Below are 17,089 nucleotides of genomic sequence, written 5' to 3' on the forward strand. Positions count from 1 at the left end.
ATCCAAGGAACATTTCATGCAGCAACCTCAAGAGTCAGTCGGGATGATTTTGCCTAGGTAGGAAGTCTGTGGTGTTCTTCAGGGAGAACAGAGCAAGAAGACCTCTGATATGTGTAACTTACACAGTGTCGGTGTCACGCCATGACGATGATGAGACTGCCCACCGTGCTGTGGGTATCGCACAGTCATTCAAGTTGTATATGATGGGTTGTCTGGATCCCACAGTGCATTCACTTTGGTTTGAATCCCTTCAATTCATTATACCTGCATGGTATCACCACAGCCAAGAAAGAATAAATCCACTGGCAGTCTCCTCGCATTTACCATGGGGGCGTGGTGGCATAGTGGATAAACTCCTGACTCCCAATTGGAGGACCCGAGTTCGATTCCCACCCAGCGCTTACGTCCCAAGGATCCAGGATGTTTTTACCCACCACATTCTGATGGGCCTGGTCTGTAGTTCACATGAATGCATATTCATGGGAGGGGGAGGGGGGACTTGAAAGATTGAAAAGTACATGTATTTAGGCTGTGCTGTCAAAGTCCATGCCTTACAGTTAACATTGATTGCATTTCTTTTGGGTATCCCTTTTGCAACCCTGAAAATTAGATTCCTTTGCTTGAGCTGGTATATTGTAGAGTTAGGTCATTTATACCTGTCCTCCAAATAATAAAACTAAAAAACGTGTTTTATGATGGAGGGAGAAACAATACTGTTGATCTCCAGTTAATTTTTCAGACCCTGAAAAGTTCCAACTGTTTTTTCTCTGTATAAAAAGGAAGCTTATTCTTTTGTGACATGGGGTTTAGTTAGTTTTTCATTTCTTTTTTTTAATCAGAGCTGTGTTACCATAAGATTTCATAAACCATGTTTGGATTCATTATTCTTCAACCATGCAAACTTTTGTGTTGTTTGCAAAAGAGATATACTACCTTTAAGTGTGTGTATCAACCACATTCACAAGAGACTTTAGAGATCTAGATGTCAAGAAGTTAACCTGTGACTATCTCCGTTAAGTAGTGAGCTGCGTTAGTGGCAAGTACTGTAATTCATTCCTGTCTCTGTTCTCTGGCTGGTTGAACAAATTTTGCGATCATCCCAAACTGATCGGCACGGAGTACAGGAAAGATCTCTGGTATGGATTCCACGTCCGGGAGTCACAAATGTCACAATAGGTTACCTCAACAGCCAGAGTGACAAACCGCGTACATCGTGAGAGCTGTGGTTTCGGTTCTCTGCCGACTGGGGAGAAATACGAAGAAAGAGAGAGGGAAATGTTTCCGATTTACAGAACCGAACCTCTGACAACCGTCCCTGACAAGCTGGTGCGAGAGAGAGAGACTGTCGCAGGGCCACGATCTCTTATCGGTTCGTCTTGTTGAGACTATTTATTCATTTCCCTGGAGCGAGGGATGTCTGAATAAGAGCTGACAGCCGCGTTGTCGGGTCCCCATTACAGCACTTCCTACTCCCATTACACTGGCACGAGACGCACCGTCTTCGCATAGATGTGTGTACGTATTATACGTGAGCAGGGAATTACCTTTTGCGAGGTACAGCCAGAGAAAGGGGTTTGCATTTACTATCTTTTAATCCTGATAAATTCATCTGCAAGGAAGTTACAAGATAATTAGTCTGTACAATATATACAGTATGTACATTTTTGACTTACTATGAAAACAGCATATAAGATGTAATACTTCATGATAGATATATTTCCTGTGAACCAGATTGTAAAAGAAGAGCAGACAAGGACCGTTTGTTTCCCTCCCTGATGCACTCAATATCATGTTCAAAGAGGAACTTTATTCTGCTTCAAGGCCATGTGAAGTTTTAGGGAAATTCCCTTATCTTTTTTTTTTTTCTTATTTCATTTATGTGCCAGTTGTGGTTTGTGTGATTAATGCCACATTTTTAGAGAATATTTATTTGGTCTGATTCTTTGTAATACAGTGATTGATAGTACAAACATGAAAAAAAGAAATGATGTTCATAGATGCATGAAAAATCATATGTATTCTCCCCAGCATGTATCTTTTATCTAGATCTCTTATCTGTAGTACGTGGTTGTATGAAATTAGTGTAATTTTTTTTTTAGGTGTACACAATCCTGTATAATTATTGCACAACAATTGAATCAACGCATCTTTAAATTGCACATGTTCTGACTTGTAGTTCAGTGAATTTAGCGTTTACTTTGAATAGGGGGAGCATTGTGCTGTGTGTAACTACTGTGCACACACTGTATTTAAGAATGTGAAGGATTGATTACAGTTATTGTAGTGAGGTTGTTTTTGTTTTTGTTTTTTCCACGAATTCCCTGAGTCAGGTGCTATTCACAAATTTAAAAATGTGTGGAAATGTTAACTGTGATCCCAACATGAATGTGACCTGCACACATTAATACATTTCTCCATTTGGTTTACTTTACTCTCCATGATCGCGGATCTAGCCACTCGCGAAATTGTTGGGAAGTCCCAATTCACAAAAAATTAGACTCGCTATTAAGATATATGGCATATACAGTAAATGTCACGTAAACCAGTCATTCACAGTGTCATCTGCTGATCTTGTACGACTGATCTCCAGTCTGATGTTCACAGCTTGTTGTCATTAAACTTAAAGGCTGGATGAGGCATCGCAATGGAAAGCTGCCACCGTGCTCTTGGGGCATTAGCAATTTTTGTGGGTCAGGTCCTTAACTTTGAACACATGAACCTTTAATACTACATCAGCCTGACCAAGTCACAGGCATTGAAACCAACCAACCAACCAAACAAACAAACAAACAAACAAACAAACAAACAAAATAAACAAACAAAAAGACCTATCTTAGGGTTTAGTTAAAAATGGGAAATTTGATATTCAGAAGATTGTTAAAAATTTGATATTGTTATTGCCTTCTGTTCACATGTCAAAGTCGAAGGGCATTATTGATTTCATTTTTTTTTTTTAATGAACCATGTCACTAATGAGTTTGCAGTGATGACTCTGTATTTAAAATCGAAAAGGGGGAGTTGTGCTGTATGTAGCTGTGTATTTATGTTGGATGAAATATGCATTTGGAAAATGTTTTTATTTTCTATACATGCTAAAGCCAAGGGAAGCATTATGAATCTATATCATGTGATTTGGACACATGTTTGCACCAGATAATATGAAATCTTAGGAAACTTCAGAATGCTATAACTTTTTCCTTTTTTTTTGGAGGGGAAGATATATGGTTTTAACAAAACTTTCATTTCATTTATTTGACAGGTTATTGCAGGTCAAGCTAAAAAAAGGAATGTAGTTTTGCCTTTTTGTGTCGCGATATATTTTAACACTTGCTTTATAGTTGAACTTTATACAATGTGTGTGCATGTGTTTTGTATCTTTGTTATTTTGTTTTATTCTGTTGGACCTGTCCGATAAATGTCAAGCACCGTTAGCTATGTCCCAGTGCAGCCGCAAAGCGGGAAGGAATTAGCACCCTCTTGTGCAAGCACTGTTCAATGTGAGGATACAGACGTGAGGAATCTAGGCCAGTGTAAATGAGAAAATTGGACTTTTCCATAGAGATTTATGATTAATACAGGCACTTTTTCTTCGCAAGTGAACTGTGCCTAGTTGAGAACTTGAGATGTAGATCTTATAACAGTTTTGGAAGATTAATCAATCTCATTTTGTTTTTCTTCATGGGGTTCATCATTCAGGGTTGGTATTTACAAAAAATGAGTGTAATAATGTGTTGCCCTCACAGTTAATCCATCTTTGATTCAGTGGACTTCCATGATATTTGTGAGAACATTTTCAGTCAAACTAGAAATATCCGTCTTCAGTTTCCACAGGTACAGGCTGGATTGTTTTGTTAGCCTCACAGTGTAGAAGTCTTCTTCACAGTGAACTGATTACTTCTGTTATGTCACAAAGTAGCATCAGGTATCATTCAGTATTTTTCATCGTTGGAAATCAAGATTTAAAAAAAAATGGTTTTGTACAGCAATACCTAACTACCATTAACAATCATTAAAAAAAAAGTGTTCCACATATTTTGTAGCACAATCCAGTATTAGGCCCTACTGTTTGATTTGGAAAAAATTCCCTGCACTTTGCTGAGCCAGTGCATACAATTCAAAATATTGGAAAATTTGTCATTGACAGCATAATGATATGCAAGCTTCTCTCTGAAATAAATTAATTTTTACTACAAAATTTTAAAGAGGCTTTGCATGAGTAGAACAGTCAAATACACCAGTTTATTCCTGTGCTGTTCTTTCTTCAGTACACCTTTAGAATGTTTTTTCAAGACTCTGTATTAGAAAAATGTAGGAGTTTGGCTCTCACATGAGTCACTGAATCAAGTGGTGCAGAACACGCGCTTGAGCATCGGGTTAGCCACATAAGCCATCCTTTCCGAGTTATGATTGATTAATGAGTTTGGGTCTTGACCCACTAATCAGGAGTTGTAAATCCTACTCCAGATAAGCAATGCAGCCCTGGCAGAGAAGAAATTGGTTCAAATTTGAATATTCATGAGTGTGTTGTCATTAGGGGGAGGGGGCATTCTCATTTACTAGTGGGCGGAACTTGCATCCAATTGGCAGTGGGAAGTGACCTAATATTAATGGGAGGAAAGCTAGAAAGTCGCAGTGGGCCTAACAGCTCTTTACTCTATCCTCCAAAGTCACAACCACTCTCTGTATACAGTGACAGTTGTGGGAGGGGACTGAGCTTTGTAACTTATGAATATTCATGGTGAGACCTTCCCACAGCTATAGCAAAGTGTGATTAGTACTTAACACTGGGAAGGGTTTTATGCTGAGAAATTTTGGCTGAGGTTTGTGTAATGTTGTCATTACTATTGTTGGGTGTAGATTTTTTTTTTGGAAATATATGGAAAGAGAAAATTAATTTTCATCAATATTCAATACATGTCTCTAAAAAAAATATTGAAATTAAGTGTGTAAGATGTATGTTACCTGTGAACATATCTCTGTCATATCCTGAGGCTGAAAGAAAAGTGTCAAAGAAGTTCATCTTGGGAAATGAAATATGAAATTCTTATGTTTGTTCAAAAGTCAATAGTGAAGTTTATGAACCCCCTTTGAAAATCAAAAAGTTTTAGAATCTGAAATTTTTATAAAACTCTTCAGCATTTCTGAGACTTTTGGCTATGATAGCTTAAATTAAACTAGTGTACATAAATTTGTAATCTTCTGCATTTCTGAGAAATAGTGTTATGGATGATTTTTCTTACCATTCCTCTGTACCGCATTTATATTTCAAGCCCTAAAATAATCAGTTTAAGACTCGTGATTTTTTTTCCTCCAACCATTGCTATTTACCTTAAAGATGTTCCAAAGTTTTGTTGATTAGAATGGGCAACAAGGAATTTCCCTTCTGAATAGAAATATGCTCAAAAGTCAAGAGAATTATTCTAGAGATAATGCTTAATAGTGTCCAAGCTTGCAACTTTGTGAGAGGAACAGAAAAATGTAGTAAGAATGTTTGTGTGTGTGTGTGTGTGATTGCGTGTGTATGTGCATGCCCATGCATGAGTGTGTGTTTGAATGTTCTGTATATGTGCTAGTCTGTCAAACTGTGTGTTTATCTATGCAGGGAGAAAGCAGGAATGAAAAAAAAAAATGAAGTGAAACAGAGCCATGACAGGGGTGAAGATCAAGAAAATAATTTCTCAAACTCTCTTTCAATTTATGTAATTGAGTTAATGCCTCTTCATGAATATTCATGTCGAAATCTGAGGCTGTGCCGTAGATGACGAGACCTGAGGGACTGGGAGCCTGCCACGCCATGCCACGCCACGCTGAGTGATCACCAACAACCCTCCGCGCAGCCAGCCAGCAGAGAAGGGGGGGATAACGTCACCAAGAGGAAGGGGGGCATGGAGTCGCAAAACTTTTTACATCATGCACACATGCTCTCTCTTAACTCTCACCCTCGCTGTGGGATGATATCATATACTCGTAGTAAGCTTGCAAGGGCCCTTGTGTTATGTTAACACTTGTTAGCTCCTCCTTTAGCGGAGTTGGTGTTTACCCCTCACACCAGTCCTAGTTAGGCCAGACACGGAGTGGAGGGTCACTGGGACATACTGTACGTCTGTGGTACTCGCCAGTCCTTTCATGACGCTATTGGGTGGTCATAATTGTTCGTCTTTCTCTCATTTTGCCTTAACAGGGCGAGAATGTTAAGCGGTATGAGAACAAGAATAGTGCCAAGTTTGTGACCGGACTTGATATCACCTCCAAGGTAAGCACAAAATCATTTGTCTATGTTTGCATTTATAATAGTTATTCGTTACATTGCACACCTTTTGATATTAAGGCTTTGTCAAACATTAAGTCTTAATTTTTTAACTTGTATGCTATTATTTTTCCATAAATGCATTACAGTTCGTGACAATTTGTGTTGTGCCTTGCATTGAATAAGATCCCTTTTATATGCTTAGTGATGATTCAGGGTATTCTAATTTGATTTTTAGAGTACATTTCTACTTATAGTGGGATGTATCCTGATTTTATCTATACTTTTGTTAATCTAAACTCAAGCTAACGGTAATGTATTTTACCATCTGTGTGTATCAGCAGTAAATAGAATTTAATGCTTCCAGTGGACTTACATTTATCACACTTGCACATTTTTCTTTTTTTATTTACTGGTAATTTAAAAATATGAATGTAAGAATATCAGGTTTTGAAATTTGGAGACTGGACCACCTGGGGAAATTCAGTGACTCTAGTGCATACAGGGAAAAGCTGTGTGAATGAATGTAGTGAGAGACGTGCTTTGTAGATAGTGCACTTAAGTACATATTCCCTGTGGTATTAGGCAGAAGTTAAGGATATTTCTTGAGGTTGAATTTTAAAACAGTAATTGTTTGCCGTACTCCTGTCAAGGCTAAAATGCTATAATAATCAGCATTCATGATTTTGTATCATTTAATACCGTCTAATTAATTAGTGCTGTACTTACCATCAAATAAGATATGAAATGTGGAAATTTGAATTAATGTACATCATAATCTTAAAATTCATCCGGAAGATTATTGAAGTGTAAATGAGTATTACAAGAGATCAATAATTATTTGTTTATTTACAGTGATACTTCTTCAGTATTTGTGCAAAGCACAGTGTTTGTTGATAGTGTGTACATCACGACAGTGAAGCTATTAACCTATTCAAATTATTACATAACATTCAATGTATATCATCTTGTTACAACACTTGCCCTCAGTATGGTAGATTTCCCCTTCGTATGAAAAGCAGCACGTGACAGTTAGGAAAAAGTCATGCTTCAAAATCTTGTTTAATGTGCTTTGGTATTCCATTCAGTAATAGTGTTGAAAAGTCAATTCAATTCAGTTCAATTCATTTATTTCATTCTCATTTTTTCTTCCAACAAAACAACACAAAGTAAATCAGAAAAAAGAAAGAAATAGAAACAAGTTCTTTGTTGTTGAGTCAAGACGTGCAGTATGTAGCTCTTTGTGAAGGTGCGTATTTATGAAGTTATCACCTGCACACGTGTCTTGATATAGAGATGTCTACAACACTTGCTGTCCTTCGAAGATGATTTTCGCTGCCGTTTTTCAATGACTGAAAACTTGGGGGAAAATCAAATCAAGGGAAATCTAATTAGAAATCATTAGTGCTTGGTGCCACTGGGTCCCCTCTGCTGTTCTGTACTCTACCCCATCCCCCATACAAGGAGGGAAGAAAAAAAGGAGCGATAGTGTCGAGTTGACAAGGTGTCCATCAACGCCCGATGAGAAACACAATCCGTGCAGGCCTGGTACCCCGCATCAGCCCGGTTGCTGTCACCGGAGTGCCTGCATGTAATGCCTGCTACCGTAACTATATGTGCTGCTGTACGTCACTAGGGGTGCGTAGCATACAACAGTATATCCATGGATATAGAAACACCTTGATCGTTGTGAAACTATGGGAGCAGGAAAAGTGTGTAGCTGGTCTTTGAAATTCCAAATCTTTTGAAGAATTAGTGCAGGGACATTGTAGCCATGGAGAATGTCAGTTTGGAGCTTTGTAGGATATCTCAAAAATGGGAAATTGAGTTCATTCCAAGAAAATCCTCTTTGATTCAGTTATGGTTGAAAGAAACTGTTCCTTTTGAATTCAACAATATTTATGAACTTGCTCATTCACGTGAAAAAAGTGACTTGCTGAAATCTCAATTGTATTTAAGAAAAGAATGTAAAGCAGTGGCACTTTTAAGATAAGAAGGCATCACTATGAATTTTCAAATACACTCCAGAAATTGGAAGAATGATCAAGGCGATTTGAAGAAACTTCAAAATTATGCAACCGTCTTGAATAAACAGATGGCTGTATAGTTCTCATGGCCACCATTATTTATGCTGTGCTTTACTTGTTTGTCTTTTGAATGTGCACTTTCTAATTTCAAAAACACTGAGGGTAGAGAAATGGAATCACCTTTTTCAACCGTGTGCTGAACCAAGTCATGAAATCTTTCTCAGGGGCTGTTTTTATTCCCTGTCTGACTCACAAATGGAGGTGAGAATAGTAAGCCCTGAAGCAGAATAGGGTCTCTGTTACTTGCTAGGCAATGCAGCACGCCATTGGAGTCTGTACTGAAATAATGTGCCTTTTTTCTCAAGAAAAATCATTGTTCCAAATTATAGGGTAAAATATCAGCTTTGTGGTTTTAATTTGAAATATTTTACTGAAACTGAATATAATTCAAAATTGATACCATAATGTAGAGGAGACCAGGTTTTGCACCATGATACCAATATCTCAATACCCCCAAAAATTTCAGTGAAACCTTTCTGGTTCTCAGCCGACAATATGTATAATATTGCTAATAAGCATTTGTGTTATTTTTGGTGTAGGATTCAGCCACCATCTTGTTCATAATCATAATAATCACAACATAGTATACATAGCACCATGCAGTCTATGTATGTGTATGTTGTTCATAAACCTGAAAGCATGAAAAAGAAACATTTTAACATTTTGAAAATGAAAAAAAGTAAAATGCACATTTCAAGCATCTACAAACAGGTAATCTTTAACACTGGCATTAAAGTAGCCAGATCACCAGCTTTGCAAAGGCTGTTGGAAATTAAATAAATGTTCTTTAACAAATATGTTGAGGTATTATAAACTCATCAGAGGAAAAAGTTCAGACTTAATATTAAAACTATATAATTGAATAATGAAATGATAGTTGAATATTCAATTCTAATTTCTCAAGTAAAAAATTGACAATTGAATTTCATAAGATGGCTGGAGGAGGACTTCATGAACACATTTCAGTGAACACTACAATGCTATGAACATTTTTCAGATCTAGATGAGTTGAATGATTCATGCCATTCATTTGACTTAGGTACATTGGTTAAAATAAAGGTGTATGAAAGATTTTTGAGGACCCTGCTGTTGTAACGAAGGATTTGTGTTTGCTGAGATAAATTTTGGCTTGTATGGCGATTGCAACTGTACTAATATAGAATGAATCATGAATTGCATACACAGGATTGTGTGGTAAACTTTAAGGATTTTTTTTTTTTTTTTCAATTAGTGGGTCTGATCTCGCAATGCTTTTATTTTAGAAAGAGTTCAAGAGACTTGGCAGTCTCTACGTCTTCCTTGACTGGGGTGGTGGCAGCCATAAGTCTGGCAGGAGTAAGCCAGCAAACATAGCAAGGGCCAATTTGGTCTGCACTCTGCTGTAATGATAGTAGTCTCTTTTTGGAGATATGAAACATCTGTCTGTTGTTTGCATCTTTGCAGTGAGAGACATAATAAAACTTAATGAAATAGTACATTGTGATTATGTAATCTTTAAGTATCTCATAAACTTTATGGTAGGATGGATATATAGTTATATTGAGTTTTGTTGAGAACTTACATTGTATATTGTGTGTGATAGTGGAAAAAAAATTTGAATGAAGTAGAGTGTTTGAGCATATGATAATCCAGTACTGGCATTCTTTCATGGTCTTGGGAGAGGAGACATATATGTAGCATTTCATTCTCTTTAAAGTGTACCAAATAATATCACTTTCTCAAGGCCCAATACATTTCTTCCCTAATGATTTTGATCCGTTGTTTTCCCCAAACAAAGACATAATTGCATAATCAAATTGGTCTTATAGTCCCATTCTTCTGCTCTCTATTTCATAGAAAGTATGATTTGTAATTTTTTTTTCATAGTTTTAGTGGTAAAGAAATGTTTTGAAATTTGTAGTGCTATTCTGAATGGAATTCAGACACTCTCTATCTGAGATAGGATTTTGTTTCCAAATGTTGTGCAGCAAGAAAGTTTTATTCATCTGGAACCTTTTGATTGATAAATGAGAGTAAATAGCAAAATGGGAAAAGCTAATTATTCATGAAAGACTGAACTTTCAAACTTCACCAGAGTTTGTACATTATGCATGTTGTGCATCCATGTCTCAAATTCACAATAAGATAATGCAGCTATTTTCTAAATATTTGAAATATGTTCAACACTTTCATTTTCTGCTCTAAGTGTTCTTCAGTCACAAATATACGCTGTTATTTTCGCATACCGATATTTTCGTGAATGACGAGGCCATAGACATTTTCATGAGCTGTTGTTTTCGCAAATTGACGCCGACGCTTACGTTAATGCACTATTAACAGGGCGCATGGAGACATTTTCGCGTGTTGTTAGATTTGCGATCCAACTGTGATTTGCGAAATTCGCGAAAATAAAACCACCGCAAAAATTTCAGCTCGTACAGTATGTGCATTGGGTTTAGATGTACTAAGGGGATTTGGGAATTTATTTTGTACCAAAGAGTCTTAATAAATCATGTTGTTTATATTGTATGCATCTCACTGAAAATGAAAGACTTTTTTTATAATTAGTTCCTCTGCCTCCTATCCAAGTAAAGATTTATTACAATGTTCGGTGGTGGATCCAGAGGGGGGCACAACCTGCGCACGCCCCTTTATTTTTCGTTAAAAACAAAAGAAATAAAAAGAAAAGAATGAAATTAAACCCGGAAGTGGCACCAGAAATATTAGTTGCCCCCCTTACAGAATTCCTGGATCTGCCCAGAGGATGTTTATATATATCTTTTGTTTTCATTGCAACTGATTGACAAATTGCCCAACATCGACGTAAATAAGTACTGAATTGATCAGTGTTTTAGTAGTAGCCATGTCATGATGAAAAAATCATGGGTGTACATACTCGAGCAGGATTCGAACCTACGACCTCCTGATCTCCGGACAGACGTCATCTCCACTAGACCACCGAGTTTCCGCCCGACAGCAAGTGCTGGTTGTAATCCTTATAGCATGCAGTGGGTACTGCTTTTATTATTCAAATTTTTTACGTCGATGTTGGGCAATTTGTCAATCAGTTGCAATGAAAACATCTCGACGGAAGAATTTCACTAATTTGAATAATTTTTTGCTTTGTTTGTTTGTATTTTTTTTTGCGGGGGGGGGGGAGCAGGGGGATACTGCATGATGATGCTCTCAAACAATATGCAGAATTGATTGATGCATCATTAGTGCTCAGGAAAAGGAGATATAGTAGGGGATCGGGTGCATGTTAAGGAGATCAGCTGATTTGTGCCAGCCTGCTGTCTGACGGATTGACAGTCACGGCAGCCAGAAGTCTGGCAGAGCCACCAGTCACTTACAGGGTCTGTGCTCGACTTTACTGGCTGCTAGCCATGCCTGACACCTACCACTTAAAAAAGAATAAAAATCAAATCAAGACTTAAAAGAAAGAAAGAAAAAAAAACACACACACACAGATTCATGTACCATTGTCATCAAGTAAAAAAAGTTTTACTGATCAACGTACACTTAATCTTTTAAAGAATGATATTCTGCAGCTATCAATTTACATACTGCCCCTTTAGTTACATGTAAATTGAAAATCATGATTAAGAAGGTTTGAAATTGTTTTTCTGCTAATCATTCAACACACGTATTCATTTTCCATCATTTAAATAGGAAAAAAGGGAGAAAGAAAGATACATTTAGTGTGTTTTTACAAAAATTTACCATTGGTCACAAGCTTGAATTAGTGTGTAAATATATGAATCTAATTACTTAAGTATTTTTTTTTTTAATTCAGAAATCAAATATCCACAGCCTATTTTGAGAAAGTTATAACATTGTTGAAAGTCAACAGTGAAGAATTAGGTTCAAGGATAAAATTTCATCTGTTTTAAATTGATTTTAGATGAGGAAATGTGATTTTTTTTAATTCATAAAACACATATCATAAGGAGATGTGTTAAATCTTTTAGAGACTCAGTAGAAAGAGAAGAATGTCTTAAAACCCCAAATGTAGGAGCTCATTCTCGACAACAATCTAATTAACCTGTCAAGCACGCAACCGTGAATGATGAAAGATGGATAGCAGCTTTCTTGCTCGATCTAAATCTCTCTGTTATAGCCCCACACCATGTCACTGAATACAACAGCCACCTACTTGTCCATTAGCGTGGTGCCAGCCCCAATTTGCCTCATGCGATCTCATTAAGGCAAGCGCTCCCGGCGAGGTTGAGCCGAAAAAAGTTCCGCTTATCTCGCATCTCCAGGCAAAATGTACCGCGAGGAATGTCTTCATTCTCACCGTTTCCCCAGTAAAGTGTAATATCTATACTATTAAAGTGTCGTATCCGTATTGTTAAAGTGTCGGATTGTTAGATCACATAATTGCTTCCCCTGAATGTCCGTGTGCATGTGATCTGTCACCACTGACCAGTAAGTAAGCATAATATGACAAAAGCCAACCTACTCTGATGATAAGTGTCCTCTGGTAAAAGAAAGAAAAAAGAGACACCCAGCCCAGATTGATTCAAATCTTTTATGGCCTAGGGGACACTAGCCCACTAAGAGCAATTCAATTTCCACTCCAGCCACCTACTTAAATTATTTAATGACAGTGGTGACAATGTTTGCCCGAGCACAATTATGAGTTGTTTTGGATGCGTTAAAGTATACCAATATCCTGAGTATTATGTTTGCTATATTTGTAGAATATACTTTAGACATGCTTTATGCAAAATATTAGATTTTTTTTTTCACTCAAATTTCTATTTATTGAGGTTTAAATGTATAAGAGTTTACAAATATAAAAACAGCTTGAAATAGACTAGTTATCACCCAATTCTTTCAGTTCAACGATCGTGATATCAATCTTCCTTTCCAAGTACATTGTTAACAATAGTGATCATATGCAATGCATGGGCGTGATCAGCTAACCGATTGACATGGAATCTCGATATAATTCGGAAAAATGTACGCGTATAGCTAGAACACGCACACATCAGTATCGGCACTTACGGAGCAGAACTTAAACATGCGGAGCACAAGTGCCATATTGTTATACATGTAGCTACATTAATGATCTGATTATCGAAATATGTATACTTTCAGGGACTATCACAAGTGAACTATGGATGTTTTTGTGTATTGTAGCTGCACACAAATTTGATTTCTTGGGTATTGGCATACTATCCCATTGAGGACGAACTGATTTTGCTACAACACATCTCCCATAGACCCCTGCCTGAGTATACTCAGGACTCGTCCTCAACGGGATAAACATGAGAATGCTTGTGAGCTTCTCCACTCATTGCTTTGCATCAAAAATTCAAGTCAGAATTGAGATGCTCTCTGTTATGTTTCTTTAATCTGATAATGATGATTCATTGTTGTGATGTATCTAAATTGATAGATTGGTAATATAATGGTTACTAGTACTCGTAAACATTACCTTGTTTGTGTTACACTCCTTTTGAAATATGCTCCCCACTTAAGGCTAATGCCAGACACTTGAGAAGACACAGTTACAGCTTGTATCATTAGATTTTCTAGCTGTCTGACAAGTTATGAGGCCCATTTACCGATAATGCTGTTAAATTTTATGGATCCTACCCCTACCTGCCTACCCCCAAAGACAGAAATGAGCTGTTTGTACAGCCTGTTCCACTGAGTTTTATTCTGAAGATATACAGTATTTTATGGAATTCAGTTTGTGTGCATTAGTGCACTGCTATTCTGGGCTGTGTATCATAAAACTGTCAGTTCGTACATTACATGGGATTTTATGGATAAGATGTGATGCATGTTATGATAAATGAAGGGTAGCATTGATACCATATAATAAAGGAGATGGATCATACATATTGTACACCAAAAGTTGCCAACTACTGTAAAACGAGGAATGTTCGCGTGCATTTTGAATTTGCGAATTTTGCGAGCGGCAACATTAGCGAAATTAAAATGCACGCAAAAGTTTTTGCCTACACAATATGCATTGGATTGGATGCCAGTGGTAAGTTGCAAAATTTCACGCTGCGAGAAAGGCCGTCGGGCTTTACAGTATCACATGTACAATGTATACACATTGTGATATAAGGCAATGCAGTTGGATGATAGTAATGATATTACTCTGTTTTTTCACCAAAATTTTTGACTTTACAGATTTTTTTTTTTCCAAACAAGCTCTACTCTCACTTGTGTTGCATGATGTCCAGGGGGGTGTTTCATGAAACTTTTTGTCGGTTATTTACACCGACAACTGTTAAAAGCTACTGAAATCCTTGCGTCTGATTGGCTGATAGCAAATTTGTCGGTGAAAACCTCCGACAAACTCGTTGATGAAACGCCCCCCAGTTTCATTTTGCTGTACATGTCACAGCAGAGCAGTCCATTATTATTTGTTTCTCGTGCTTTCTTCACACTCGCACAAACACATTAAAAAAAATTAAGAAGAAAGAGAAAAAATAAATAAATTACTATATTATTCAGCATTCACATTGCCTACAAACAATGTTCTAGTGTTGCACTGAGACACGGCCTAGATGTTACACCACAACAGTCCCTTAACAAACTCATTCACATTGCTCGCGCTGTCTTCTAACAACTCCGGTGCACTTTTCTTTTAAAACATAAATAGTCTTTTTCAATTAATTTAAGAACTAATTACATTGTTAGCTATGTTCCAATATATATTAAAGACGTCTTTTCTAGAAAACTGACTGGCCCCTTCAGGATTGTATAAAACAATAAGTAGTGTGTTTGACCCTTTGAACTTTTTGCAACGGAGTTGTACCGGGATGCATTCACATTGCCATCCATCTCGGTGCAAGACCGGTGTTGCAATGGGATGCACCCTAGTAACAGAATCTTACTGGACTGTACCATGATGCACCACACCGTTGTAGTCTATGACGGAGTGTGCACCTTCACATTGCTACCCTTCCTGGTGCAACAGCGGTTCAACACCGATACAACATCGGAACATTTGAGCAATGTAAATGCTGTATACAGGTGTTCAAGCCGGTGATACTGAAACACCTTCTGCAATACCTTTAATGTTGTGTTAACATACTTAGATATGAACCTACTGTGAAACCAACGTTATTTGGCTGTCTCCAGTTCTGGGCAAGCATATTTTGTCATCTTTCATCCACTCCCACTCCCAAATTGTGAGCTATTACATGTCGGATGACTGTCGAGCAATTAACTGAGTTACTCTAAGATGTTTGTCAGAATGTCACAAATGCACATGAAAGTGTGGAAAGATCCAGAAAAGGACTATGAAAGTTAGGTTGCCTCGACACCTTTCGTTGTTGTTGTTGTTGTTGTTGTTGTTTTTTTTTTTTGGGGGGGGATAGGTCTAATATTTTATGCCACCCTCTCCACGAGCTTCCTGTACTTTAATCCTTTGCGTGCGTATACATGTAATGCTGGTTTGCACAGAATACTGTATACGCCGAATATTTTGTGAGATTTTTATTGTCGCAAATTTCGCGAGTCAGGTGCTATTCGCAAAATTAAAGACACGCGAAAATATTGACTGTGATCCCGATGTGAATGTGATGTATGCCTGTACACTTCTCCGTTCAGTTTTGGACTCCACGATCGCGAATTTAACCACTTGCGAAATCGTCAGGAATTTCGGATTTGTGAAAATTTAGACTCGCGAAATATATGGCGTATTCAGTATTCCATATATCATTTTACACACTGTCCAAAGTCCCTGGTACAGAAAGGTTTAACTGTACTGTATTTATACTTTCAAGATGAAAAGATAAATGCATTGTTATGTACCATGATTGTACAGGTATATTATCCTTTTAAAGAGAAAGCCCGCTATTCGCACAAGTGTTCTGCAACAGTTTGAAAATCTGCTTTTTCGACTGGGCAAGTGGTTTAAAAAAAAATAAAAAGGTTTTGTAGCACCCTGCTTTGTTAAGACATAAAAATGTGCTGGGATGTTTATTCATGTCTATGTCTGTGTTTTAAGCCCAGACCTTCCTCGTCACTTTGAGAAACTCCTTCTTTGTTTCTAACCCCTGATTTAGGAAGAGTGACAGTTTTGATAGAAAGTGAATAAATTGTCATATCTAAACCAACTACTGCTTGTTATTTACAAGAGAATCTCACTAAATAAGTTTCCAGTGAAGGGAGGAATAGGAATGTCAAAGAATAACAGCATCATTGCGTGCCAAATACTGAGCATAGACCCTTCCAAGTTTGTTGGGTATGAGGTCAAAATGGTCTATCAGTTGCCCATTTCCACGAACGCTGCTCAGAATCTTGCAAAAAGGGGGAATCAGTAGAAAGAATATGGAGTGTGATGCTCCTTTCCTGAAGACATTTGCCAGGGGAAGCCAAGATTGGAAGCACATTCGACTGCTGTTTGTCAGCTGGAGTCGCAAGATTAAAAGGGGAAAATAAAGACGGCCGTTAATGCAGCGCACATTCTCCTTATTATTGAATTAGCGCGGAATGACACGGAATGAGGATGTCGGTTACCATGGCGCTTGTTTGCGAATCGCTTTGGAAACAATTCGCAAATGGGACCAAAGATGCCAAACATGTGAATTTGTAATGGATCTCAAGAAATGACTGCGAATTCCCCGTCCCTCGCTTCCATGTTGCGACATGTGCCACGCGTGCCCCGTGGGAGAGTGAGAGTGATAACTGCTCCTCCTTTTTTTCGTGGCGAAAAAGGGAACATGGGAGAAGAAACTGTCACTCTTCATATTCACTGTTCCTCAAATTTATCTGAGGAGTGAGGCAATGTGTACAGAGG

General features: G+C 37.6%; 1 protein-coding gene across 1 annotated transcript in view; it reads left to right on the top strand.

Annotated features, from left to right (window-relative positions):
• LOC140228020 (uncharacterized) overlaps positions 1 to 17,089 on the top strand; it is a 100,532-nt gene that overhangs the window by 26,186 nt on the left and 57,257 nt on the right. The window contains exon 2 of the mRNA XM_072308416.1: positions 6,182 to 6,253. Coding sequence (XP_072164517.1) covers positions 6,182 to 6,253 — 72 coding nt within the window. The remainder of the gene's footprint in view (positions 1 to 6,181; positions 6,254 to 17,089) is intronic.

This window comes from Diadema setosum, chromosome 4 (genome assembly GCF_964275005.1).
Source record: "Diadema setosum chromosome 4, eeDiaSeto1, whole genome shotgun sequence".
Taxonomy (NCBI): domain Eukaryota; kingdom Metazoa; phylum Echinodermata; class Echinoidea; order Diadematoida; family Diadematidae; genus Diadema; species Diadema setosum.